Source organism: Passer montanus, unplaced genomic scaffold, assembly GCF_014805655.1.
Source record: "Passer montanus isolate IOZ18808 unplaced genomic scaffold, ASM1480565v1 scaffold179, whole genome shotgun sequence".
NCBI classification, from domain to species: Eukaryota; Metazoa; Chordata; class Aves; order Passeriformes; family Passeridae; genus Passer; species Passer montanus.
This window is the reverse complement of record NW_024365270.1, coordinates 445781-470810: the sequence shown is the minus strand read 5'-3', so window position 1 is coordinate 470810 and position 25030 is coordinate 445781. Positions and strand designations below refer to the sequence as shown.

General features: G+C 63.2%; 3 protein-coding genes across 3 annotated transcripts; 2 read left to right on the top strand and 1 right to left on the bottom strand.

The window, feature by feature from the left end:
- Window positions 1–3699: 3699 nt before the first annotated feature.
- On the bottom strand, window positions 3700–13432 carry SOCS7 (suppressor of cytokine signaling 7). The gene is made up of 11 exons (XM_039704680.1): window positions 13317–13432; window positions 12821–13153; window positions 11158–11222; window positions 10421–10525; window positions 9969–10070; window positions 9482–9627; window positions 9004–9172; window positions 7694–7822; window positions 6960–7095; window positions 6409–6562; window positions 3700–5796 (listed from the first exon to the last, which is right to left on the bottom strand). Exons 1-10 carry the CDS (start codon window positions 13430–13432, stop codon window positions 6430–6432), a joined length of 1434 nt encoding a protein of 477 aa, XP_039560614.1. The 3' UTR covers window positions 3700–5796; window positions 6409–6429.
- Window positions 4759–5986, top strand: LOC120500182. The gene is made up of 2 exons (XM_039704681.1): window positions 4759–5286; window positions 5342–5986. The coding sequence occupies exons 1-2, from the start codon at window positions 4792–4794 to the stop codon at window positions 5984–5986; spliced, it is 1140 nt and encodes a 379-aa protein (XP_039560615.1). The 5' UTR covers window positions 4759–4791.
- GPR179 (G protein-coupled receptor 179) lies at window positions 13192–25019 on the top strand. The gene is made up of 11 exons (XM_039704693.1): window positions 13192–15084; window positions 15510–15618; window positions 16707–16809; window positions 16988–17184; window positions 17303–17371; window positions 17706–17815; window positions 18157–18395; window positions 18782–18920; window positions 19139–19244; window positions 19729–19875; window positions 20146–25019. Exons 1-11 carry the CDS (start codon window positions 14252–14254, stop codon window positions 24685–24687), a joined length of 6594 nt encoding a protein of 2197 aa, XP_039560627.1. The 5' UTR covers window positions 13192–14251; the 3' UTR covers window positions 24688–25019.
- Window positions 25020–25030: the final 11 nt, after the last annotated feature.

Sequence of the window (25030 nt, the reverse complement as noted above, 5' to 3'; positions counted from 1 at the left end):
GCCCACGCCCGGCGCCGCCCGGCGCATCCCGGGAGCGGCGTCATGTGAGCGCCGACGGGAGGGGGCTCCGGCCCCACCCGGACCCCGCCGCCGCCCTCCCCTCCCTGCCCTCCGCCCGGCACCCCCGGGACCCCGCCAGCCCCATCCCGCTGCTTCCCTCCGCCTCCATCCAGCCCTCCGTCCATCCATCCATCCATCCATCCATCCATCATCCATCCATCATCCATCCATCCATCCATCATCCATCCATCATCCATCCATCCATCCATCATCCATCCATCATCCATCCATCCATCCATCATCCATCCATCATCCATCCATCCATCCATCATCCATCCATCATCCATCCATCCATCCATCATCCATCCATCATCCATCCATCCATCCATCATCCATCCATCATCCATCCATCCATCCATCATCCATCCATCATCCATCCATCCATCCATCATCCATCCATCATCCATCCATCCATCCATCATCCATCCATCATCCATCCATCCATCCATCATCCATCCATCATCCATCCATCCATCCATCATCCATCCATCATCCATCCATCCATCCATCATCCATCCATCATCCATCCATCCATCCATCATCCATCCATCATCCATCCATCCATCCATCATCCATCCATCATCCATCCATCCATCCATCATCCATCCATCATCCATCCATCCATCCATCATCCATCCATCATCCATCCATCCATCCATCATCCATCCATCATCCATCCATCCATCCATCATCCATCCATCATCCATCCATCCATCCATCATCCATCCATCATCCATCCATCCATCCATCATCCATCCATCATCCATCCATCCATCCATCATCCATCCATCATCCATCCATCCATCCATCATCCATCCATCATCCATCCATCCATCCATCATCCATCCATCATCCATCCATCCATCCATCATCCATCCATCATCCATCCATCCATCCATCATCCATCCATCATCCATCCATCCATCCATCATCCATCCATCATCCATCCATCCATCCATCATCCATCCATCATCCATCCATCCATCCATCATCCATCCATCATCCATCCATCCATCCATCATCCATCCATCATCCATCCATCCATCCATCATCCATCCATCATCCATCCATCATCTATCCCTCCCTCCATCCCTCACCCATCTCCCTGTCCCACGTTTCCCGGGGTGTCCCTGGCAGTGCCCAGCACAGGGGTGGCACGGTGCCAGGCCGATGTCCCTGTCTGTGCCCCCAGGCTGGGTTGGTGGCCGTGGCAGGGCCGAGCCCAGCTGTCCCCACTGTCCCCAGGGCACTGCCATGCCTCAAGTGCCAGGCCGATGTCCCTGTCTGTGCCCCCAGGCTGGGTTGGTGGCCGTGGCAGGGCCGAGCCCTGGGGCTGGGTAAATGTTGGCTCGGAGCGGCGCCGCTGCCAGCCCAGCTGTCCCCAGGGCACTGCCAGTGCCCGGCGCAGCTCGGCGGGGACAGCGGCACCGTGCCCACCCTCACAGCCTGGGCACAGCCCTGGGCATGGCCCCAGCTGCATTGGCCAGGGCCTGGGCCATGCCTCAGTTTCCCTTCAAGTGATCCCTTGCTGTGCCTCAGTTTCCCTTGGATTGATCCCATTCCATGCCTCAGTTTCCCTTGGATGGCTCCAAGCCATGCCTCAGTTTCCCTTCAAGTGATCCCTTGCCGTGCCTCAGTTTCCCTGTTTTCCTCCCCACCCCGTGCCTCAGTTTCCATTGGATTGATCCTACCCTGTGCCTCAGTTTCCCTTGGATTGATCCCATTCCATGCCTCAGTTTCCCTTGGATGGCTCCAAGCCATGCCTCAGTTTCCCTTCAAGTGATCCCTTGCCGTGCCTCAGTTTCCCTGCTTGGTTCCAGGCTGTGCCTCGGATTCCCTTGGATGACACCAGGCCATGCCTCAGTTTCCCTGTTTCCCTCCCCACCCCGTGCCTCAGTTTCCATTGGATTGATCCTACCCCGTGCCTCAGTTTCCCTTGTTCCCAAGTTTCCCTGTTTTCCTCCCCACCCCGTGCCTCAGTTTCCATTGGATTGATCCTACCCTGTGCCTCAGTTTCCCTTGTTCCCGCACTCGCACTCCTCTCAGCGCATGGGGGTGAGCGAGGCCGAGGAGGGGCAGCGCCCGCCCCAGGACCCCCCCCCAAACTGGGGGTTTGGACCCCCCAAACCCACCCCGGGGCCCGGCCCGGCCCCGCGGCTGGAGAGAGCTGGCCAAGGGCGGGATTTGGGGAGGGGATCTGGGGATGGGATTGAGGGGTGGGATTTTGGGATGGGATTTTGGAGTGGGACTGAGGGGTGGGATTTGGGAATGGGATTTAAGGACGGGATTTTGGGATGGGATTTAAGCACGGGGAGCAACCCCCCGCCACCCAGCGGGATTTTTTCCCCAGGGTGGGCATCCCCGCCCTGCCCCGGACCCCGCGGGAGCCGGGGCTGCTCTCGGGGGCCCCGGGGGCGCAGCAGCGCCGCGGGATTGGGATTGGGGTCGGGGCAGGCGGAGAGGGAAGAAAGCGCCCTTTGTGCGGGGCCGCGCCGCTCGCCGGTGCTGATGAGGAGGCAAAAATAAAGCTCCGGGCCCGCTCGGGGGCGGCCGGACAAAGGCGGCTTTTTTGGGGGGCCGGGGGCAGCCAGGGGGTGCCCCGAGTCCCCGCGGGCTCCTCCGGGCCCCGAATTCCCGGAGCGTCCCCGGGGTCTCGCACTCAGCACCACCCCAAAGCTTCCTGGGGGCTGCAGGGACCCCAAATCCACCTCGTCCCCCACCCAGGGGACCCCAAATCCACCTCGTCCCCCACCCAGGGGACCCAAGGCCGGGCGGGGACCCCGCCCCCCGGGGATGGTGAGGAGGAGGAGGGGATGAAGGGGATGAAGGTCCCGGGGCTCAGAGCCCCCCCAAACCCCCCCAGCCCCAATTGTGTCGCTCTGCCGTGGCCGGGGGGGATCTGGGGGGAGGGAAATGGGGAAGGGGCTGGGGAGGGGATTTGGGGGGCAGGAGGGGGATTTGGGCTCCTCCAGGCCTTGGGGTCTCAGCCCACCCCACAGGGACGGGGGAACCAGGGGCACCCCGAGATCCGTGGGGGTACTGGGGGCACCCGGGGGGGGGCACAGGGAGCACCCCCTGATGGGTTTTGGGTGCCAGGAGCCCCCAGGGGGGCACCCAAAAATCCCCCAAATTTATTTTTGGGAATTGGGAGCAGCCAGGGGGGCACCCCGAGCTCCCTGATGGGTTTTGGGGGACCAGGATGCCCCAAAAAAGGGGCAAGAAGGAGCTGGAGGGGCTGGGAGGGGGTGAAGGACTCGGAATTCATCACAGAAAACATTCAACAAGTTCCAAGGTTTTTATTTCAAACCCTTTCTCTCTTCCCTTCCCACCCCCAGAAAAAAAAAATCCCAAACAACCCAAAAAACCCCCAAAAATCGACGCTAAAAATGAGTTTTACAAACACCAAGTCAGCTCTTCCTGGCTGACTCTGTAGGGAAAAAAACACCCCCCAAAAAAGCCCCAAAACCCCCAAAATCCAGGAATTCCACACCAGCAGTTCCTAAAATCCCCCACAAGAGGCCAAACATGCCTATAAATACAATATTTACACACAAACCCCACAGCTCCCCACCCCAAAAAATAGCCAAACACACCCAAAAGTGCATTTGTGGTTCATATCAAAACCCATTATTATTAATATTATTATTATTTATTAATTTTTTTCATTAAATCTGAAAGATTGGCCTGCAAAGTCCGTTTGGTTTTTTTATTATTAATTTTTTAACCATTTAGTAACTTTTCTCATATATTTATGAAAATAAATTATACAGCCACTATCTGAATAAATTAAGCACACACACAAAAAAAATTAAGATAAAAATTAAAATTAAAAATAAAAAAAGGGGGGGGATAAAAATAAAATTAAGCAAAAGCTGCATTTTTTTTTTAATTCCAAAGGGTGATTCCCAAAATCCTGGATATCTCACGCCCTGGGAGCTGCTGGAATCTGCTCATTCCTCCTCCAAAGGCGAGGCTGGATCCCGTGAAATTCCTGGGATTTGGGGCGAAGCCCTGGATTGGGAGCACTGGGAGCACCCCAGGGTGGATTTTTAGGGACTGGAAGAACCCCAGGTGGGGTTTTGAGGCACTGGGAGCACTGGGAATGGCCCAGGGTGGATTTTGGGGCACTGGGACACCCCAGGATGAGGTTTTGGGGCACTGGGAGCGCCCCAGGGTGACAAAAAAACCCCAAAACCCCCCAAAACCCCCAGCTCCCATTCCCAGTGCCCCCAGCTCCGCTTTTCCCTGAGCTGCTGCTCGCCCTTCCCAAAGAAGAGTGGGAATGCTGCCACCACCCCAGGAGAGAACAGGACTTTCCCTGGGTTTTCCCTGGGTGTTCCCACACTTCCCAGCTCCCTGCATCCCGTGACCCACCCCAATCCACTTCTCCTTTTCCCTTTGTTATTTTTGGGAAGCACAGCTGGAGCAGGCCCGGCTCCCGGGGAGGTTTTCCCTCACTCATCCCACGAGGTATTTCCATGGATTTTCAGGCTCAGTTGCACCCAGAAACCTGGAATTTTTTTAAGGATTGTGGGTTTTTTTCCTCCAAATCCCAGCTGGAGGAGGCAGGCAGGGCAGGATTTGTAGCACCTTTCGTGGCAAAGCAGCTTGGAATTTTTTCCATTGAAATCCAGGAATTCCAGGGCTGGGATCACCCTGGCAGCTCCCAGGGCTCCTGGGAATCCTCAAATCCAGCAGGGTGGGGCGATTCCTTGGATTCAGAGCACTGGAATGCTGCTCCTTGAAACACAGCAGGGAGGAGTTCTCCAGAATTCCCAGCTGGAAGTGCCCCCACGGAATTGCTGCTCGGGGGATGGAGCAGCAGCCCGGGATCCCGAGGGGGGAGGGAGGGAATTCGCACCCAAAATCAGGGAAAGAGCCAAAGCTCCCCTGGGTTTGCTGCTCCTGATGTCCCAGGGAGAGGAGGGAGCTGCTCCAGGAGGATCCTCCAGAGGGAATCACCCCATTCCCAGCCTCTGGAATCCACCAGGGACAGGCTGGGAGAGTCTGGGATCCCTGCAGGATCCAGGGGCAGCTCCAGCAGCAGCTTCTCCACCCTGCCAGGGCTCCAGGGGAATCTTCCAGCAGTGCTCCCTCTGGATCCACCACATCCCACGCTCCTTCCTCTCTCCTTCCATGGCTCCAAGCTTTTCCCGGGATGCTCCTGCCAGTCCTGGAGGGTTTGGATCTCTCTGCCCAAATCCTGGGAAGCGGGGGAGCTGTGGGGCTCCACACTTCCTTTGTTCCAGGGGTTATTCCCAGGGGCTCTTCCACCCCTGGCTCCGCCTGCAGCTCTCCAGTGAGGATCAAAGCCTTGCCACGATGGATCTTCCCAGAAAATTCCCCCTTTTTTCCTTCTTTTCCTCTCCCTCACCTTGAAATTCCCAAGGTGGGATCAGAAAACCCGGCGGGATCAGAAAATCCAGTTTTTCCTCATGCTGAAAATCCGGGAAAAAAAAAATCAAAAGTCCAGAGACATCCAAACCGAAAACTTCCAGGAGAACTTGGGAATAGTGCCATGACATTCCTTGTTCCGCGGGGATCCCGCGGGGCCGGGCTGGGCTCCCCCAGGATTCCTCTTCCCAGGAGCTGGGCTCGGGTCCTGCTCTGCTGGGTTTCCTGGGAATGCTGGGTTTCCTGGGAATGCTGGGCCCTCTCCTCCAGGGAAAAGAGCAGCAGCAGCAGCAGGAGCTCGGCCTCCTCCCCACCACGGCAGGAGGGCAACAACCAAAATTCCTGCTGGGAAAAAACATTGGGAATCGGGATCAGATGGGATTGGGAGGGATCGGGCCTGGGGAGGGAATGGGAATGGGAATGGGGAGGAGCAGGAGGGTTGGGCCCCTTCCCGAGGAAAATGGGAATGGTCAAAGGCCAGGAAGCCTTGCTCTCCTTCCCAAGGAAAGCTGGGAATGGGAGGAGAACATGAAACCTTGTTCTCCTCTCCAGAGAAAGTTTGGGAATGGTAAAAGGCCAGGAATGCTGCTCCCATTCCCAAAGAAAAGCTGGGAATGATGAGGATAGAGACAGCCACGGTTCCTCCAGGGGCGTTTGTGGTTCTGGGGGAGCAGCAGGAGGGGATTGATCCTGGGATGAGGCACCACTCCCAGCCATTCCTGAACCATTCCCAGACCATTCCTGACCATTCCCAGACCATTCCTGAACAATTCCCAGACCATCCAGACCATCCCTGGACCACTCCTGAACCATCCCAGATTGTCCTGACCATCCCTGGACCATTCCAAATCATCCCAGACCACTCCCAGACCACTCCCAGATGGTCCCGACCATCCCTGGACCATTCCAAATCATCCCAGACCACTCCCAGACCACTCCCAGGCCGTTCCCCACCGTCGGTGCCGGGCGGCTCCGCTACGTGGAGGATTCCGTGGAGGATTCGGGCTCCTGCTTCTGCCGGGAGATGAGCTGCGCCTCCTTGAGGGACAGGTACTGCTCCTCCTGCGGGTCGTAGTAGTAGAACTTGCGGATGTAGGAGATCAGGGGCCTGGGAAAACACCGGGAACAGCCGGATCCCTGAGCCACAGCCCTCTGACATTCCCAAAACACACCCAGAGCCTCTTCCCTGGGAAAACACCGGGAACAGCCGGATCCCTGAGCCACAGCCCCTCTGACATTCCCAGAGCACAGCCCTCTGACATTCCCAGCACCTCCACAGGAACAGAGCTGCATCCCAAAGCTCTGGCACAGCAGGGAATTCCTGCCTCCCAAGCCGCTCAGAATTCCCACTGCGCCCCTGAACCCCACAGGACATCGATCCCGCCGTCCCAAAGCCGGAAAAGCCGACGATTCCCTCCCGGACCTGCGGGCACAGCTCCCTGCCGCTGCCTGGGAGGGAGGGAGGGGATTCCAGGGACCCATCCACGGGGGAAGCCGGCACTCACTTGGGCAGCGGGAGCTCGGGAATGTGGTCGATCCGGACCAGCTGCCGGATGCGGAAGCGGCAGAGGTGCTGCAGGGATTTGACGTTGCTGAACCTGGAGACGGGATACAGGAGCTGCACGGGCGTCGGAGGGAGACCTTTTGGGGAAGAAAGGAGGTTTTGGAGATCAGGATTAGGCAGGATTAGGTTCCGGGGCTCAGCTGGACAACCCCATTCCAGGCTCACCTGGAACCCTGGAAAATCCCATTCCTGAGCTCCCCTGGATCCCTGCCAGTCCCATTCCCGAATTCACCTGGATCCCTGCCAATTCCATTCCAGGCTCACCTGGATCCCTGGCCAATCCCATTCCTGAGCTCACCTGGATCCCTGGAAAATCCCATTCCCAGACTTACCTGGACAACCCCATTCCAGGCTCACCTGGAACCCTGGAAAATCCCATTCCTGAGCTCACCTGGATCCCTGGAAAATCCCATTCCTGGGCTCCCCTGGCCAATCCCATTCCCAGGCTCACCTGGATCCCTGCCAATCCCATTCCTGAGCCCACCTGGATCCCTGCCAGTCCCATTCCCGAATTCACCTGGATCCCTGCCAATTCCATTCCAGGCTCACCTGGATCCCTGGCCAATCCCATTCCTGAGCTCACCTGGATCCCTGGAAAATCCCATTCCTGGGCTCACCTGGCCAATCCCATTCCCAGGCTCACCTGGATCCCTGCCAATCCCATTCCAGGCTCACCTGGGACCCGGGAGCGCAGGAAGTAGAGGAATTTCCCATTTTTGGAGTGCATGATGGCCCTCTTGATGAACTCCACCACGGACTGGCAGCGGTCCTCGAACTTGGGGTGGCACCAGAGGCTGAAGGTCCCTTCCACAGGAGAAAGAATGCCCATTATTCCAGGGGATTTTTGGGAAACCATAGGGAAATTATTCCCTTAATTCCAAGGAATTTTTGGGAAAGCACAGGGGAGTTATTCCTGTTATTCCTTTTGGGAAAGCAGCTTCCCCAGCACCATCACGGAAACAACAGGGGGAGGATATTCAGGGACAAATCTGGCATTCCCAAAATTCCCTGGAATGGGCTCTGTTTTATGGACTCGGGAACAGCTAAACTTTTTGATATTCATACATTTAATAAATTAAATATTCTTGAATTTAATATTATTATATTTAGGACATTAAATATTCTCACATTCTGGAGTGTCCCTGCTCCATCCCAACATTCCCAAGGGAAGGAGACCTTGGAGCGTTCCCAGCTCCAGGTGCTGCTGTCCCCATTTCCCTGGGATCATCTTCCATGGGAGCAGTTTCATGTTCCTGCTCCTTGATTAACGGGATTGTTAATTAGGCCCTGGGTCACCCTTTGTCCCCGTGCTGCCACCTGACCCGTCCAGGTGAAACTGGAGCTGGGGACAGCAGAGCTCCCGGAGTCTGACAGCCCCTGCTCCCCCAAAACCCGGGAATTCTGCAGGCTGGGAAGGGCCCGGCTGTGCCTGGACACCGGTGTCACCGTGTCCCCAGCTGCCACATCCACGTGGCTCCTGGCACTTCCAGGGATGGGCACTCCGTGTGCAGCCTGTTCCAGCGCCTGACCACACTTCCCAGGGATAAACTCTCCCTAAAATTTCCATTTGTCAGAATTTCCTTTATTCCCACTTTCCCAAGGCACTGCCAGCTCTCCAGTCCCATTTTAAACAAGGCACTGCCAGCTCTCCAGTCCCATTTTTCCAAGGCACTGCCAGCTCTCTGTTCCCATCTTCCCAAGGCACTGCCAGCTCTTTATTCCTCGGTAGTGCTCCATGCAGGTTTACAACCCCCTGGAGCTGGGAATAACCTCCCAGGAATCTGGGGTCCCGGGAATGCTCACCCCGGTAGTGCTCCATGCGCGTGTGGTGGGTGGGTGATTTATAACCCCCTGGAGCAGGGAATGGCTCCCAGGGATCTCCCAGGGGTCCCGGATGCTCACCCCGGTAGTGCTCCATGTGGGTTTACAACCCCCTGGAGCAGGGAATGGCACCCCAAAGGCTCCCAGGGGTCCTGGATGCTCACCCCGGTAGTGCTCCATGCGCGTGTGGTGCGTGATGCCCTGCGAGCGGAAGCTCAGGCTCAGGATGTAGCGGGGGTCGGAGCTGTCCCGCACCAGGAAGGAGCCGTCGGGTTTCCCCTTCAGCTTCATCTCGGCGTCCTCCCAGTTCATGGGGCCCCAGTACCAGCCACACTGGGAACAGAGAGCAGCAGCTGGCACCGGGATTCCCTGGGGAAAACTCCCCGGAATCCCCGGCTGGGATTAAGGGATGAGGGGACACCACGCCCTGAGGGGACACAGGGGATCCAGACCCCCCTTCCACGCTCAGGAAAGGTTCTCCTGGACTCCAAAATCATGGATTCCCAAACCCCACTCCCTGAGGGGCCGCATTCCCAAACCCCAAACCCTGAGGGGCCGCGTTCCCAAACCCCACTCCCTGAGGGGCCGCATTCCCAAACCCCACTCCCTGAGGGCTCAGACTCTCCCGCCCGTTCCCGGTACCTTCTCCAGCTCCCTCAGGCTGGCGGCGAAGCTGCTGGGGTCGGGCCGGGCCAGGGGACACTGCAGGTGGGGCTGGGGACACTGCAGGTGGGGCAGCTGGCCCGGGGCCTCCGGGGGCCGCAGGGGCACGATCCGGGCAAAGGCGTCTGCAGGGACAGACAGACGGGTCACTGCCACTGTCACTGCCATTGCCACTGCCACCCAGAGACCCCTGGGGTCATTGTCACCCAGAGACAGCCGGGGTCACTGCCATTGTCATTGTCACCCAGAGACAGCCGGGGTCACTGCCACACACAGACACCTGGAGACTCCAGGAGGGTAAAAGGTGGAGATTGCAAGAGGGGAAAAAAGAAGAATTCAGGAGGGGAAAAATAAAAATAAGAATTCCAAGAGGGGAAAAAGCGGAACTCCAGGAGGGAGAAAAGGCAGAATTCCAGGAGGCGGGAAAGGCAGAATTCCAGGAGGGGAAAGGCAGAGCTGAGCTGACCTGGGGCGTGGGGCGGAGGAGGCGGAGGCAGAGGGAAGGATTGCAGGGAAGAGCCCACGGGCCCCACCAGCACAGCCGGAGGCAGCGTCCCGCTGAAATCATCTAGGAGAGAGCAGAGAGGTCAGGAAACAGGGAAAGAACAGCCCCAGAGCCTGGGAAACAGCACGGAAACGGGAACCGGGGATTCCCAGCAGAGCTCGAGAGTCTGGAAAACAGCACGGAAAAGGGAATTGGGGGATTCCCAGCAGAGCCCCAGATCCTGGGAAAACAGCACGGAAAAGGGAATTGGGGGATTCCCAGCAGCACCTCCTCTCTGGTTTGGGTACTGCTGGAGGACAGGGATCCCTTTTCCAGCACTGGAATTCCCAGGGCTCCAGAGACAAATCCTACGTTTCCAAGGACGATCCTCGTTCCAGGGACATTCCCAAGGTTCCAGGGCCCCCGGGCAGTACCCAGCAGGCTGAGGCTCCGGCGCGGCGGCGGCGGCGGGGTCGGAGGGTGAGGGGAGCTGAGCCCTCGCTGGGAAATGTCCACGTCCACCAGCGACACCGTCTCACCTGGAAAAGGAGAGGGAAGAGCCCGGTCAGGGCCGGGATCAGGCAGGCCTGGTCCCGGGATGAGCACAGGGAAAGGAACTCCACGGGGTCCGGGAGGCTTTTCCCGTTGGCTGCTCCCAAAATGAATTTCTCAGTCTTTGGAGAGGCCTTGAGGGAATTTGCCCCAAGCCCAGCAGCTGGATGGGATGAGGAGGCTCCAAAGGGATTTTTTCCAGCATGGAATTCCCACAGCGAGCAGAGCTGATCCATGTGTGGCACCAGGGGCATGGTCATTTTAAAAATAATTAAAATTTTTAAAATCATTTTTAAAATAATCAGATAAACTAATAAATAATGAACTCAACCTCCCAAATTAAAGCAAAAAATTTGGCATTTCCAGGCTTTCCTCTGCAGATTCCTTTGAGGAAAAGCAGCTCCTCTCCTGGGGCTCTTAGACCCCTTTCCTGGGGGTCTCAGGCCCTGTCCTGGGCTCAGATCCTCTCTTTGGGGTCTCCTTTTTGGGTCTGAGGCCAGCAGGACTGAGGGACACCACAGAGATCCCAGTGTGGGATCCCACAGAAGCGAAATTCCCCGTTCATCCCACAGCAAAACAGAAAAACCCAAACTTGCACAAATCCCTCCCAAATCCTCACCTGTGAAGAGGGGGCTGAACACAACCGGGGAAAAGGCACTTTGGGTTCTTGTCAGTCTGTGTTTCCTGTGGGGGAAAAACGGGAAAAACGGGGTGAGGGGAGATGAGGAGACTCGGAATCCCACCAGGAAAGAAACAGGAGAACCTTCTTCCACCAGAGAACCTCACACTGCCACGAGAACCTTCCACTGCCACGAGAACCTTCTCCCAGCAGGAGAAATCTCTCCCAGCAGGAGAACCCTCTCATCCTTCCCAGCACCTCCAGCCACGTGTTTCTCCAACTCCTGCTCAGGGCAGGGAACCCGGAGGAGCTGGCACTCCATCCTGCTCCAAAGCAATTCCCTGAGCAGGGAACTAATCAGGTTTTGGACAGAGAAGCCCGAGCAGGTGCCAGGGAGCCACGGAGCTGTTTCACAAGAGACCTCACCGTGCTTCCCAGCATCGGGAATTGCCAAATTCCAGGGGCAAAACGGGGCTGGGTCCCAGAGCAAGCTCCCCACGTGCCCAGGGAGGCTCCTGGGGGCCACAGCAGCTCAGAGAGGCCCCAGCACCTGCCCAGCTGCAGGGCTGGCAGCTGCCAGCCCCCCAGCCAGCCCTGCTTCACAGGGCAGCTCGTTTTGGGGCCGCCCAAGGGCTGCAGGGCACGCCTGACCCCGGGTCAGCAGCTCCAGCCTGGAGGAAAACCTCCTGGAGCTCAGCAGGAGGAGGAGGAAATGCACCCCAAAATCCCCACAGAGGGTGAGTGAACCCGCAGGGAAGGCACTGAACCCACCCCTTCACTCCCTGCTGGACCTGGGTGTCCTCCTGGCCTTCTCCAGGAGAAACCTCGGCTCTGCTGCTGGGAATGCCATGGAAAGTGATTCCAGGAGCCTGGGAAGCAGGGATGGAGCAGCTCCTGCCCTGCTGGAACAGGGCTGAGGGACAGCAGGGACCTGGGGGGTCCCACACCCAGAAATGCCAGGATTTGTGTCCCATCCCAGCCAAGCTGGGGCTGGCAACGATTCCTCCTGCACGGAGGGAGGGAGAGCTGAGCCCCCACAGCAGCAGAGCCGGGGGAAACCCCCCTGCAATGCTGGGAGGGGACAGAAGGCCATCCCGTGGGGACAGCAGTGTCACCAGAGGGGACAGCGCTGCCCCAGCACCTGCAGCAGCCTGAGCCACCCATCCCCTCACGGTCATGGACTCACAGAACCTGGAGAAGCCCACCAACAAATCTGCCCCAACATCCAACCTAAACCTCCCCCAGGCACAACCTGGGTCACCCCAACCCTTGTTCCCTGGAGCAGGGCCCGAGCCTCACCTGGCTGCACATTCCTGTCAGGAATTTGTGGAGCAAAAAGGTCCCCCCGACCCTCCTGTCCCCCAGGCTGAGCCCCCCAGCTCCCCCAGCCGCTCCTGGCGGGACGGACGCTCCCGGTGCCGCTCCCAGAGGCTTTTCCGCCATCCCCACCAGGGACGCGGGCCTGGGTCAGCGCGACCCCCGGGCTCCAGCGTCCCCGAGCGGGCGACGAGGCCCCGGCGGCAGCTCCGAGACCTTGAACCCGACCCGGGGATGGCCCCGGAGCCTCGCATCCCGCTCGGGCAGAGCATCACAGACCCGGGCCCCGGGACACCCCCATCCCACCCCATCCCCTCCCATCCCTCCCACGCCGGTGCCCCCGTACCTGCCCGGCTCCTGCTCCCGGCCGCGGGCCCCGCACACATCCGTGAGGCTCCCGGCCGAGGCGGCGGCCCTGGCGGCGTCCCCGGCGGCCGAGCCGCCGCTGCAGCTCTTGGTGCGGAAGAGGCGGCTGAGGCGGATGCGGAGCGAGCCCTTCCTGCCGGTACCGCTGCCGGTGCCGGTGCCCGCGGGCGGCGGCGCGGGGCCGGGGGCTGCCGCTCTCCCGGCGGCGCGGGCGGCCCCGCGCCCGGGGCGCCGGTCCCGCCTCTCCCGGTGGCGCTGGGCCCGCCCCGGTGCGGAGGCCGCGCCCCCGAGCCCCCCGACAGCCCCCGGGGACCTGCGGGAGCGGGGCACGCACCGGGCACAGGGAGCAGCTCCGAGCCCCCACCCGCCGCCGGCACCGGCACCCAAGGGTGGCTCCGGCACCCGCGGAGGGACCCGCTCCGAGCCCCGGGAGCCGCTCCGAGCCCCGGGAGCAGCTCCGAGTGCCCGGTACCCACGGGCGGGAGCGGTTCCGAACCGCGGCACCGCCTCGGTCCCGGCGCCCTTGGGGACGGGGGTCACGGATGGTGGGGCCGGGGGGGCTCCCGGACACGCAGCTCCAGCCGTGACCCATCGCAGTCATCACCCGCGCCGGGACCGGGGGATGCGGTGGGGGAAACTGAGGCACGGGCACGCGGTGCTTCGTACCGGGAGCCCTGCGCGGCTCTTGCCCGGTTCTGGCGGGCAGCGCGTCCCAACCGGAGCAGAGGGGACGGGACCGGCTCTCCCCACACCTCCCCGCGGGCTGGGGCTGGGGAAGGTCATGGTTGCTTGAGGCTGGAGCAAGGAAACTGAGCACCCTCCCGTGCCTCAGTTTCCCATCTGCAGCCCGGGTCTGCTGCGCGGGACATCCCACTTGGGGGGTGGGCTTCAGATCCCGCTCTTGCCCGCACCCAGCGCCCCCAGCCCCACAGGGACACCCCGCGTGGGTGCCACCCCCCATTCCCACCCCATGGCCCGGGGGGGGCACCGGACACTGCGGGATTGGACCCCGCGGGCGCCCCGTTCCCCCCGGCTGCCGAGAGGCCGCGGGGAGGGGGATACGGGCAGGAAAATTCCGGTCGCCGTTGCCATGGCTTCCCATCAGGATGCGCTTGCATCACGGCCAGCCCGAGGGGCCGGGGCTCGGTCCCCTCGGGGCTCAGACCGGGGGGCTCCGGGCAGCGCCGCCGCCCGAGCAGGAGCGCGGGGGCGGGCGGGGGGGCTCCGGGCAGCGCCAGCCGCTGAGCGCGGTTTGGAGCCGGTGACGTCTGCTCCGGCATCGCCGAGGGAGAAGAACGGGCGGCAGAGCGCGGGGCCGGCTCCGGGCAGCTCGGGGTCCCTGCCCGCCATGCGCCCCCCGGGCCGGCCGGAGGGGCCGCCGGGGGCCGGGGGGCTCCGCTGAGCCCCCGCCATGGGGCCGTGCCGCTGGCCGCTGCTCTGGGGGCTGCGCGCGGTGCTGGTGCAGCTGGCCGTGCTCGCGGCGGGGCAGGAGAGACCCCCGCGGCCGGCGGGATGGCCCCCGGCCCCCTCCTCTTCGTGGGCGCCCACCGCGGAGCCGGGAGCGCCGGCGGACGGCGAGGGCTCGGCGGCAGCGCTGGCGTTCCTGCGCACGGGCGATGCCGAGCGCCTGGCCCGGGCCAACTGCAGCGGGGCCGTGGCGGCGGCGGCCCCCGGGCCCGGGCCCCCCCCGGCCCTGCGGGCGGCCCTGCGAGCCGCCCCCGAGGCGCTGGCCCACGCCGCCAACTTCCTCAACATGCTCTTCCAGACCAACGACATCCGCGAGGCCAGCGTGGCCGAGGACGTGGAGTGGTACCAGGCGCTGGTCCGCAGCCTGGCCGAGGGGCACCCCTGGGTGCGCAGGGCGGTGCTGGCCCTCGACGCCCACCCGCTGGCCCCCAAGCCCCGGCTGATGCTGCAGGCCACCAGGGGGGACGGGCAGATCCTGCTGCAGGACGTGTCCGGCGCCGCTCCCAGCCTGGGCAACCTCAGCTGGGACAACGAGTGGTTCAACGCGCTCAAGTCGCAGCGGGAGCCGGCGCTGCGCAAGCGGGTGCTCAGCAATGACCTGCGCAGCCTGGAGACCCCCAAGTGGCAGCGGGGGGACAGCTACGTGGGGGACCCGGGCCACGTGCGCTGGTCCCCGCCGTTCCTGGAGTGCCGCGAGGGTCGCTTCCTGCCCACCTGGGCGGTCACGCTCTCCTCCGCCTTCTACGGGCTCAAGCCCGACCTCAGCCCCGAGTTCAAGTAAGTGGAGCCCCGAGGGGTTTGGGGAGGTGTCAAAAGGGGTGGGGGGTGCCCCGTGTGTGGGCTGGGGGTGCAGCTGGATGTGTCACCCACCCCGGGACGTCCCCAGCGCCCTGCCCGTGTCCCTCTGCGTGTGCCTGCAGGTGCTCAGGTGTTTTTACACATCCTCAGGCACGGGGGTGACCCCCTGCCCCTCACTGTACTGCCCACCTTGCGCTGGCACTGCTGCGCTGGGGGTGGGTGAGCCGGGCCGGGACCCCTCCGGGGGTTGGGGGGTCCCTGCTGCACCCCACTGCCCGAGGAGCCGCAGAGGGCGGCGGTGGGGAGGGAAGGGTCAGCTGGGGTTGGCCCCAGAGCGGGTGGCACGGGGTGGGCACAGGGGCGCCCCACGCCACCCCCTGCGCTGACCCCGTCCCTGGCCGCAGGGGGGTCGTGCGGGTGGACGTGGAGCTGCGGGACGCGGCCATCGACCAGTGCTCCAGCGGGCCGGGCTGGTTCTCGGACACGCATCGCTGTGACCTCAACAGCACCCAGGTACCGCGCCCTGGCACCCGCAGCCCATCCCCTCCCTGCCAGGACCGGGGCACCCCGCAGATCATCCCTGCCAGGGCCGGGGTACCCCGCAGATCATCCCCTCCCTGCCAGGGCCGGGGCACCCCGCAGATCATCCCTTCCCCTGCCAGGGCCGGGCTGGTTCTCGGACACGCATCGCTGTGACCTCAACAGCACCCAGGTACCGCGCCCTGGCACCCGCAGCCCATCCCCTCCCTGCCAGGACCGGGGTACCCCGCAGATCATCCCTGCCAGGACCGGGGTGCCCCGCAGCTCATCCCTTCCCCTGCCAGGACCGGGGCACCCCGCAGCCAGCCACCCCCGGAGCCCCGGCCGGGCTGCCCGTGCCCCGCGTCCCTCCCTCCGGGCTGAGCTTTATCCTCTCCCGGGCGATCCATCTGCTCCGCTCAGCTGCTCTCGCACCGCGGGCAGAGGTTTATTGTGCAAATCTTCCCTCCCCACCGCCAGCCGCGCCGGGTGACCCGGCTGCTCCTGCGCGGGCACCGCGGGCACGGTGGGGACGGGGCCTGGCAGCACCACCGCGGTGCCTCCAGCAGCGCCCACCCCGGCGAGACGGCGGTGCCCGAGCGTCTCGGGGCTTGGCACAACCAGCAGCACCCCCCGGCAGGGCGAACCCCGCAGCCTCGGGGTCCTTCCAGAGCTGTCCCCAAGCGGGAAAGGCGTCGCCAGCTCCCGTTTCCTACCAGCGATGCCTTCCAGAGGGCCGGGCTCCGGGCCGGGCACCCCTCCAGGAAACAACAATGCCCCGCGGCGTTGGGCAGGATGCGGCCGGGGGGGATTAGGGAGCAGGGCCGGGCCGAGGCTGCCGTCACGGCTGGCAGGATTAGGGCGCTCGGCTGCATTAGGTGTCCATTTAGGTTTTAGGGAGGGATTTGGGGCCAAGCTTTGAGTTTTAATTCTGAAATGTTTAACCACTGATTCGTCACGGCTCTGGGGGAGGATGGTCAGGTATCCGTGAGCTGGGAACTGCTGGAGCCCCTGGGACAGGGGCATTTGGGGACAGAGGGGACACAGGGGGTGGGGGACGTGTCTCAGGCTGTCTCCTTCAGTGTGTCCCCCAGGAGAGCCGTGGCTTCGTCCTCGGGAGGTACCTGTGCAGGTGCAAGCCGGGCTTTTACGGGGCCGGCGGAGTGGCCAGCGGTGCCTGGGCAGGTGGGTGCCACCAGGCCCGGGGTCCCTGCTGTCCCCAGTGCCACATGGGTACAGCAGCGGGGGCAGGGCTGGGGGGCTCTGGGGACACAGAACACGTGCCCTGCTGTGGGGGGTGCCCTGGGATGTGCTGATCCCACCCCAAAGCCGTGATCCCACCCGGCCATTGCTGTGTCCCCAGGTGTGGCAGGGACAGAGGGGGGGTCCCGGCTGGGGTGCCGGCCGTGCCGCCCGGGCTGTGCCACCTGCGAGGACGACACGCCCTGCCTGATCCAGGAGGACCAGGCGCTGCGGGCAGCGGTGCTGTCGTGCCAGGCCTGCTGCATGCTGGCCATCTTCCTCAGCATGCTGGTGTCCTACCACTTCCGACGGAGCAAGGCAAGCTGTCCCCGGGTCCCCCCGCTCCGCTGTCACCCCAAACCCTGCAGGGTCAGGGATCCCCCTGCCCTGGCCCTGTCCCCTCTGACGCTGCACCCTCACGCTGGTGTCCCTGCAGAGGATCCGGACATCAGGGATCATCCTGCTGGAGACCATCCTCTTCGGGTCCCTCCTCCTCTACTTCCCTGTGAGTACCCAGCTGTCCCCAGGGCTGGAAAGCTCCAGGATGGGGTTTCCAGGATGCAGCTGCCCCAAGCAGGGCACGGCTCCACCTAATTGTTAATTTTGCTGCCACGGTCCCTGGGGGCTGCCGTATAAACCTTCTCAGAAAACCAAATCCCTTTCCTCCCGCTGCCTGGGGGAATTAATCCCTGCCCAAATCCCCTCTGCCCTCCCGCACCAGTGCAGCGGGTGCTGCAGGGTCACGGGGGAGGCTGGCACAGGACTGGCCTGAAAAGCAGGTGGTTCCCGAGGCTGGGGCAGGCAGGATCCAGCCCGGATCCCTCTCTCCCTCTCTCCAGGTGTTCATCCTGTACTTCAAGCCCAGCATCTTCCGCTGCATCGTCCTGCGCTGGGTGCGGATGCTCGGCTTCGCCATCGTCTACGGCACCATCACCCTCAAGCTCTATAGGTACCTGGGACAGGGGGTGGGGGCTCGGGACCCCCACAGCGGGAAGGGTTTGGGTCTCAGGACCCCCACAGCGGGAAGGGTTTGGGTCTCAGGACCCCCACAGCAGGAAGGGCTTGGGTCTCAGGACCCCCATGGTAGGGAGGGCTTGGGGGCCCTGGGGTTTTGGGACCCCTGTGGTGGGGAGGGCTGGGGGATTGGGATCCCCATAATGGGGAGGGCTGGGGGCTCAGGACCCCCAGAGTGGGGAGGGCTTGGGACGCCCACAATGGGATGGGCTGGGGTCTCACTGGGACGGGCGGGGTCCCAGGAGCACGGCGGGCTCTCACCCCGCTGCCCCGCAGGGTGCTGAAGGTGTTCCTGTCGCGCACGGCGCAGCGCGCTCCCTACGTGTCGAGCGGGCGGGTGCTGCGGCTGCTGGCGCCCATCCTGCTGCTGGTGCTGTGGTTCCTGGCGGCCTGGACCATCGGCACGCTGGAGAACATCCGCAGGAACATCCCGCTGGTCATCCACGCCCAGACCGGCCGCGGCCTGCGCTTCTCCATCTGCCACCACGACTGCTGGGATTACATGATGGTCATCGGTGAGACCGGCCCCCGGCCTGGCCTGGGGTCCCCGCGGCCCCCGGACCCCACCCTGAAATGTGGGGCTTTTGTTCTCTTATCCATTTAATCTTCCTTAAGCTGCAAGGATCTGGGAGTCCCCACGGACCCCATCCCACAACTGTGGGGCTTTCATTCCCTTGTCCCTTTAATCCTCCTGGAGGTTTCAAGGAGGGTTGGGGTCTCCCAGCTGCCTCCCACCCTCCCCCCTGAGCATCCCCTGGTGTTGAGTCCCAAACTTTGGGAAGGCCGTGCAGGGGGTGCCCCATTCCCAGCTCTGAACAGTCTGGGTGAGGGTGGGGGGCAGCAGCTGAGCACCCCAAAAGCATGGATGTGGTGCTCAGGGTGCGTCCTGCTGTCCCCACAGCCGAGATGCTGTTCCTGCTGTGGGGCAGCTTCCTGTGCTACGCCACGCGCGCCGTGCCCTCGGCCTTCCACGAGCCCCGCTACATGGGCATCGCCCTCCACAACGAGCTCATGGTCTCTGCCACCTTCCACGTGGTCAGGTAGGGCCAGGAACCCGCTTCCCACCCCTGGGGATGCTCAGGAACCGTCCCAAGGTGGGGAGGGGTTGGGTGCTCTGGATGTCCAAAGCAAAGGGGGTTTGGGTGCTCAGGATCTCCATGGTGGGAAGGGTTGGGGGGCCAGGCAGGGAGGGTTGCGGGCTCTGGAGGTGGGGAGGGGCTGTGGTGGGAGCTGGCACTGCCCTCCTGGTCCCTTCCAGGTTCCTGATTGTCCCCTCGCTGCACCCGGACTGGACTCTGCTGCTCTTCTTCGCCCACACCCACGGCACCATCACCATGACCCTGGCCCTGCTCTTCATTCCCAAGGTACTCCAGGGAAGGAACAGAGCTGGGGAAGGCATTGCAGCACCACGAGAGGCTCAGGGAGCTGGGGGGCTCAGTCAGGAGCAGAGGAAGCTCAGAGGGACCTTCTGGCTCTCCACAAGTCCCTGACAGGACCTGGGGAGGGGCAGGTTCTGCCCTCAGGGAACAGGGACAGGAGGAGAGGGAACGGTGTCAGGCTGGGCCAGGGGAGGTTTGGCTTGGATATCAGGGAAATTTCTCATGGAGAGGGTGATCAGGCACTGGAACAAGTGGAGTCCCCACCCCTGGAAGTGCTGGAGAACGTGAGGATGTGGCACTGGGGACGTGGGTAAGCGGTGGCTTTGTCAGCACTGGGCGAACAGCTGCACTCGCTGACCTCGAGAGCTTTTCCATCCTCCACAATTCCATGATTCCATGGCTAACACCCATCCCAGGGGCTCGGGGAGCTGGGACAGGCCCCCCGAGTGAGTGGCCCGTGTCCCCGCAGTTCCTGCACACGGGCTCGCCGCTGCGGGAGGAGATCACGGCCGAGGTGTACGAGGACGAGCTGGACATGCGGCGCTCGGGCTCCTGCATGAACAGCAGCATCGCGTCCGCCTGGAGCGAGCACAGTCTCGACCCCGATGACATTCGGGTGGGTGGCACACTCAGGACCTTCTTTTGACGCTAGCTGTGCAGAGTAAGAGGTGCCTTTCGCAATCTTTTCCTGACGCAAAGGGGACGAGGGGGTGCAGGGTGACCCCACCCGCGTGGGCAAACCCGCTGCCTCCTCTGGGCAGCGCGGGGGGCTTTGGGGACACGGGGACAACCCGGGGCTCGGCGGGGCGCTCCCGGCCGCAGCCCCCGCTGTAGGCGCTCTCCTCTCTCCCTTTTCTCTGCCGCGTCCCCCCCGCCCGCGGCGCAGGAGGAGCTGAAGAAGCTTTACCGACAGCTGGAGGTGCACAAGACGTGGCGGATGGCGACCAACAACCCGCACCTGGCCAAGAAGCGCGGCTCCCGCCGCAGCCTGGCCCGCTCCATCCTGCGCCGCAGCGGCGCCGAGCTGGCCGAGAGCGCGTCCCGCCGCAGCAGCGCCGGGGACCGGCCGGGGCCCCCGTCCCGCCGCAGCTCCTCGGCCAAGCGGCTGGCGGATGCCGCCGGGAGCAGCCTGAGGGCGCGGGACGAAAGCTCCCGGCGCCGCTCCTCGGCCCTGCGCAAGTCCCGCAGCTCCGAGGGGCCCCCGCGGGAGCCCCGCCGAGGGTCGCCCGCCCCCAGCCCGCCCGAGGAGCCTCCGCCGGCGGCGGGGACGGACCTGGAGCAATCCGACAGCGACTCGCTGGACGCCGCCCCGCTCCTGTGCAAATCGGCCAGCGCCCAGAACCTGGCGGGGCACTGGCAGCGACCCCCGGCGCTGCAGAAGTCGCACAGCGTTGTCGCCGGGGCGCGGGAGGCGGCGCTGCTGGCCGCCCGCCGCCAGTGGCACGGCAGCCGCCACCTCTCCGCGCCGGCCCCCGGCCACACCGCCACACCCCGGAGCCCCGCCGAGAGCGGCCCGCAGCAGGACGAGCCCAAGGGGCACAAACATGTCACCTACGCGCCCAGCAAGGGCGGCAGCGTTGACAGCGCCCACCCGGCCAGGAAGGGGCGGGTGACCGTGAAGAAAACCCCCCCTCCGCCCCCCGTCCGCTACCAGAGCCTGCAGCGCTCGGGGACGCTCGGGGACGGCGCGGAGCCACCCCCGGGCCCCCCGGCACAGGGGACAGCAGGGGACGAGCCCGAGCGAGCGTCCCCCCCGGCGGGGAAGGGCAGGCTGCTGACCCCGAGCGCCACCGCGGCACACGTCTGTCCCTGGGAGCTGGTCCAGGACGAGATCCTGGGCAGGAAACAAAAAGCGGCCGAGGCAGCAGAGTCGGGGACCCCCGGTGACACAGCGGCCACCGCCCCCGGCCCCAAGGCCACCCCCGCGAGGAGTTTCCGGAGCCTGGGACTCGCCATCAAAGCCCTGAACCGCTCCAGGGGGAAGAGCATCCTGAAAGGGAAAAGCGAGGGGAGCCTCAGGAAGAGGGGCAGCAGCAGGAGGGAGAAGCCCGGCCTGGCAGAGGCCTCGGCCGCGTCCCTCGCTGCCAAAAGCCCCGAGGGGAGCGGGCAGAGCCTCGAGGCCCCCGCCCTGCAGCGCAACAACAACGCCGCCAGCCCCGGGGACAGCGGGACAGGAGGACAGCGGGACAGCCCGGCCGCGGGGACAGGCGGTGGGGACAAAGCGGCCGAGGAGCCCAGCGCTGCCCCAGGGGACGCGGGTACCGGCCTGGAGCCGCCCAGCGCGGGCCACCACGGAGCTGAACGTCCCCCGGAGCTGGCACGGGTACAGCGCCAGGAAGGGGACGAGGCTCCGGCAGCGGACCTGGGAAAGGGCGTTCCTGGGGGCAGAGCGGAGGAAGGGACACGTGAAGGGCCCGAGGGGAGCAGCAGGTCCTTCCAGCCCCGGGAGCAGCCGGAGCAGCCCAGGCCGAGCAGCGAGCGGGGCGCGGCGGGGGCGAAGCCGCGGGCCGAGCTCCGGCCGCCCGGATGGCTCGGGGGGCCCGCTGCAAGGGCAGCCCTGCTGCGCCAGGAGGCGATCGCGCCCCGGGAGGACGAAGGGAGCCCCGAGAGCCCGGAGAAGGCGCTGGAAGAGGGGAGCAGGCAGCCCGAGCCCGAGCGGGCCCCTGCAAGGAGCTGGAGCGGGGCCGGGAGCGCGCAGGGAGAGCTCGGTCCTGGGGGAACGCGGCGAGACCCCAGCTCCCAAGCAGGAATCTGCCCTGGGAAGGGCGGCAGTGAGGGGGATTCTCAGCGCCCTCCGGGCGTGGAAAATCCACCAGAGCTGCCGAAAGTGGCCCCGGAGCAAGCGGAGGGCAGGAGGGCCGAGGTGTGCCCGTGGGAGAGCCGGGAACAGGGAAGGAGTGTCCGAGCAGAAATCTGCCCCTGGGACACAGAGGGGGCTCCGCCAGAGCAGGGATCCCCCAAATCTGGAGGTGTGGAGCAGCCTGGGATGGGGCTCGCAGGGAAACCCCCAGCTCTGCCCAAACCCTCATCCCAGCGGGCTGGAACCACGGAGAGCAAAAAGGCCAACATCTGTCCCTGGGAGGTGGAGGAGGAGCCGCACCCAAAACCAGAGATCTGCCCCTGGGAAGAGGCTGCAGCTCCGTCGGGGAAGGAGAGATCGAGGCAGGACATGCATGGCACTTCCAAAGGGAAAGAAAAAGTGGGATCCAGAGCACTGGAAAAAGGAGAGCAGCGCCCAGACAAACCCCTGCCCAAATCCCCTTCAGGGAGACCCCAGAGCTCAGAGAAGGCAGAGATCTGTCCCTGGGAGTCTCAGGGCTCTAAATCCAGTGACAAAGCTGAAATCTGTCCCTGGGAGGTGGCTGAGCCTCAGGTGGAGAAGGGAACAGCCCCTGGTAAGGAGAAGCTCCCAGGAAAAGACGAGACCAAAGCTCTGGAGAAGGGGAGCAAAGATCGAGAGTCCATCTGTCCCTGGGAGAGCCTGGACACGGAGCAGCCCCCAGCCAAACCCCACACTGGGAGCTCAGCACTGCCCAGAGCAGCCCCAGGGAAATCCCAGAGCTCAGAGAAGGCAGAGATCTGTCCCTGGGAGAGTCAGGACCTCAAATCCAGTGACAAAGCTGAAATCTGTCCCTGGGAAGTGGCTGCACCTCAGGTGGAGAAAAGAAAGGAGGGAAAGGAGAGACTCCCAAGGAAAGATGAGACCAAAGCTCTGGAGAAGGGGAGCAGAGAGAGGGAATCCATCTGTCCTTGGGAGAGCCTGGACACAGAGCAGCCTCTGGTAAAACCCCACACTGGGAGCTCAGCACTGCCCAAAGCAGCTCCAGGGAAATCCCAGAGCTCGGAGAGGGCAGAGATCTGTCCCTGGGAGGTTGAATCCAGTGGCAAAGCAGAGATCTGTCCCTGGGAGTCTCAGGACATGGAATCCAGCAGCAAAGCCGAGATCTGTCCCTGGGAGGTGGCTGCACCTCCCTCCCAGCAGCCAGAGGCAAAGCAGGACCCTGCTGGGGGCTCCAAGGGGGACAAGCGCATCACGCGCCAGGCAGCGCTGGCCAGCCCGGAGAGATCCCTGGAGAGCAGAGACAGAGCGTCTGTCTGTCCCTGGGAGAGCCTGGACACGGAGCAGCCCCCAGCCAAACCCCACACTGGGAGCTCAGCACTGCCCAGAGCAGCCCCAGGGAAATCCCAGAGCTCAGAGAAGGCAGAGATCTGCCCCTGGGAGACTGAATCCAGTGACAAAGCTGAAATTTGTCCCTGGGAGAGTCAGGACCTTAAATCCAGTGACAAAGCTGAAATCTGTCCCTGGGAGGTGGCTGAGCCTCAGCTGGAGAAGGGAACTGGCCCAGGTAAGGGTAAACTCCCAGGAAAAGAAGCCTCCAAAGCTCCGGAGAAGAGCAGCAAAGATCGAGAGTCCGTCTGTCCTTGGGAGAGCCTGGACACGGAGCAGCCCCCGGCCAAACCCCACACTGGGAGCTCAGCACTGCCCAGAGCAGCCCCAGGGAAATCCCAGAGCTCGGAGAGGGCAGAGATCTGTCCCTGGGAGACTGAATCCAGTGACAAAGCAGAGATCTGTCCCTGGGAGTCTCAGGACTCTAAATCCAGTGATAAAGCTGAAATCTGTCCCTGGGAGGTGGCTGAGCCTCAGCTGGAGAAGGGAACTGGCCCAGGTAAGAGCAAACTCCCAGGAAAAGAAACATCCAAAGGTCTGGAGAAGGGGAGCAGAGAGAGGGAATCCATCTGTCCCTGGGAGTCTCAGGGCTCTAAATCCAGTGACAAAGCTGAAATCTGTCCCTGGGAGGTGGCTGAGCCTCAGCTGGAGAAAGGAACTGGCCCAGGTAAGGAGAAGCTCCCACCAAGAGAAGCCTCCAAAGCTGTGGAGAAGGGGAGCAGAGACAGAGAGTCCATCTGTCCATGGGAGAGCCTGGACACGGAGGAGCTGTCCCTGAAATCTGCAGTGGGGAAGGAGCCATCCAAGAAACCCAAGAGCACGGAGAGCAGGAAATCTGAAATTTGCCCCTGGGAAGCAGCAGAGCCCATTGGGTTGGAGGAGGAAACCTCCCAGCCAGGTGTGCAGCCACAGGGAGCCCAAGGAGGTTCCCCTGCAGGGACGGGACAGCCAGGAGCCAGCGAGGTGTCTCCAACACTTCTGGAGAAGTCCAGGGGCAGATCCCACGGGGAAGCCGAGCACAAGCGCCTGTGCCGGCTCCTGCCCAGCACCCAGCACCCAGGGGAGGGCAGCAGCTCCAGCCCTGCCGCTGGCCTGGCTCAGCTTTGTCCTTGGGAAGCTGGAGAGGCTCCAGCAGCACCTGCCAAGCCCAGTTTGGACACGAGGAAAAGCTCTGAGGTGTGTCCATGGGAGGAGGAGAGCATGGAGCCCTCCCGGACCCATCCTGGGCAGGGCAGAGCCCGGGATGGGGGTGGGGTGTGAGGGGACCCCAGCACCAGCAGCTCCATCAGCCATGGATCCATTCATGGATCCACCCCTGGATCCATCCACCCATGGGCCCATCCCTCTGTCCTCCCCCTCCATCCATCATCCATCCCCCCATCCCTCCCTGGAGCTGGAGGCTGCTCCCCCCTGCCCAGCTCTGGTGTTGGACTGGGGGGTCTGGGGGTGTGAGGCTGAAGGTCCTGGTTGTGTAATTTTGTGTAAATACAGGAAATAAACGGAATTATCTACAGAGTGTGCTGGGAGAGGCTCACTGTGAGGTGGGGAAGAGCTGGGATATCCTCAGGGGAGAGAGGAAATCCAGCAATGGAGGGGTTAAGTA

What these genes read in the sequence shown, in the direction of transcription:
- GPR179 (XM_039704693.1), top strand. Translation starts at nt 14,252, where the DNA reads ATGGGGCCGTGCCGCTGGCCGCTGCTCTGGGGGCTGCGCGCGGTGCTG. An exon ending in GACCTCAGCCCCGAGTTCAA is followed by an intron (nt 15,085 to 15,509) that starts GTAAGTGGAGCC and finishes CCCTGGCCGCAG; the next exon opens with GGGGGTCGTGCGGGTGGACG. An exon ending in GTGACCTCAACAGCACCCAG is followed by an intron (nt 15,619 to 16,706) that starts GTACCGCGCCCT and finishes TGTCTCCTTCAG; the next exon opens with TGTGTCCCCCAGGAGAGCCG.
- LOC120500182 (XM_039704681.1), top strand. Translation starts at nt 4,792, where the DNA reads ATGCTGCTCCTTGAAACACAGCAGGGAGGAGTTCTCCAGAATTCCCAG. An exon ending in GGAAGCGGGGGAGCTGTGGG is followed by an intron (nt 5,287 to 5,341) that starts GCTCCACACTTC and finishes TCCACCCCTGGC; the next exon opens with TCCGCCTGCAGCTCTCCAGT.
- SOCS7 (XM_039704680.1), bottom strand. Translation starts at nt 13,432, where the DNA reads ATGGGTCACGGCTGGAGCTGCGTGTCCGGGAGCCCCCCCGGCCCCACC. An exon ending in GTTCGGAACCGCTCCCGCCC is followed by an intron (nt 13,154 to 13,316) that starts GTGGGTACCGGG and finishes CCGCTCCCGCAG; the next exon opens with GTCCCCGGGGGCTGTCGGGG. An exon ending in GCCTGAGGGAGCTGGAGAAG is followed by an intron (nt 9,173 to 9,481) that starts GTACCGGGAACG and finishes CTCTGTTCCCAG; the next exon opens with TGTGGCTGGTACTGGGGCCC.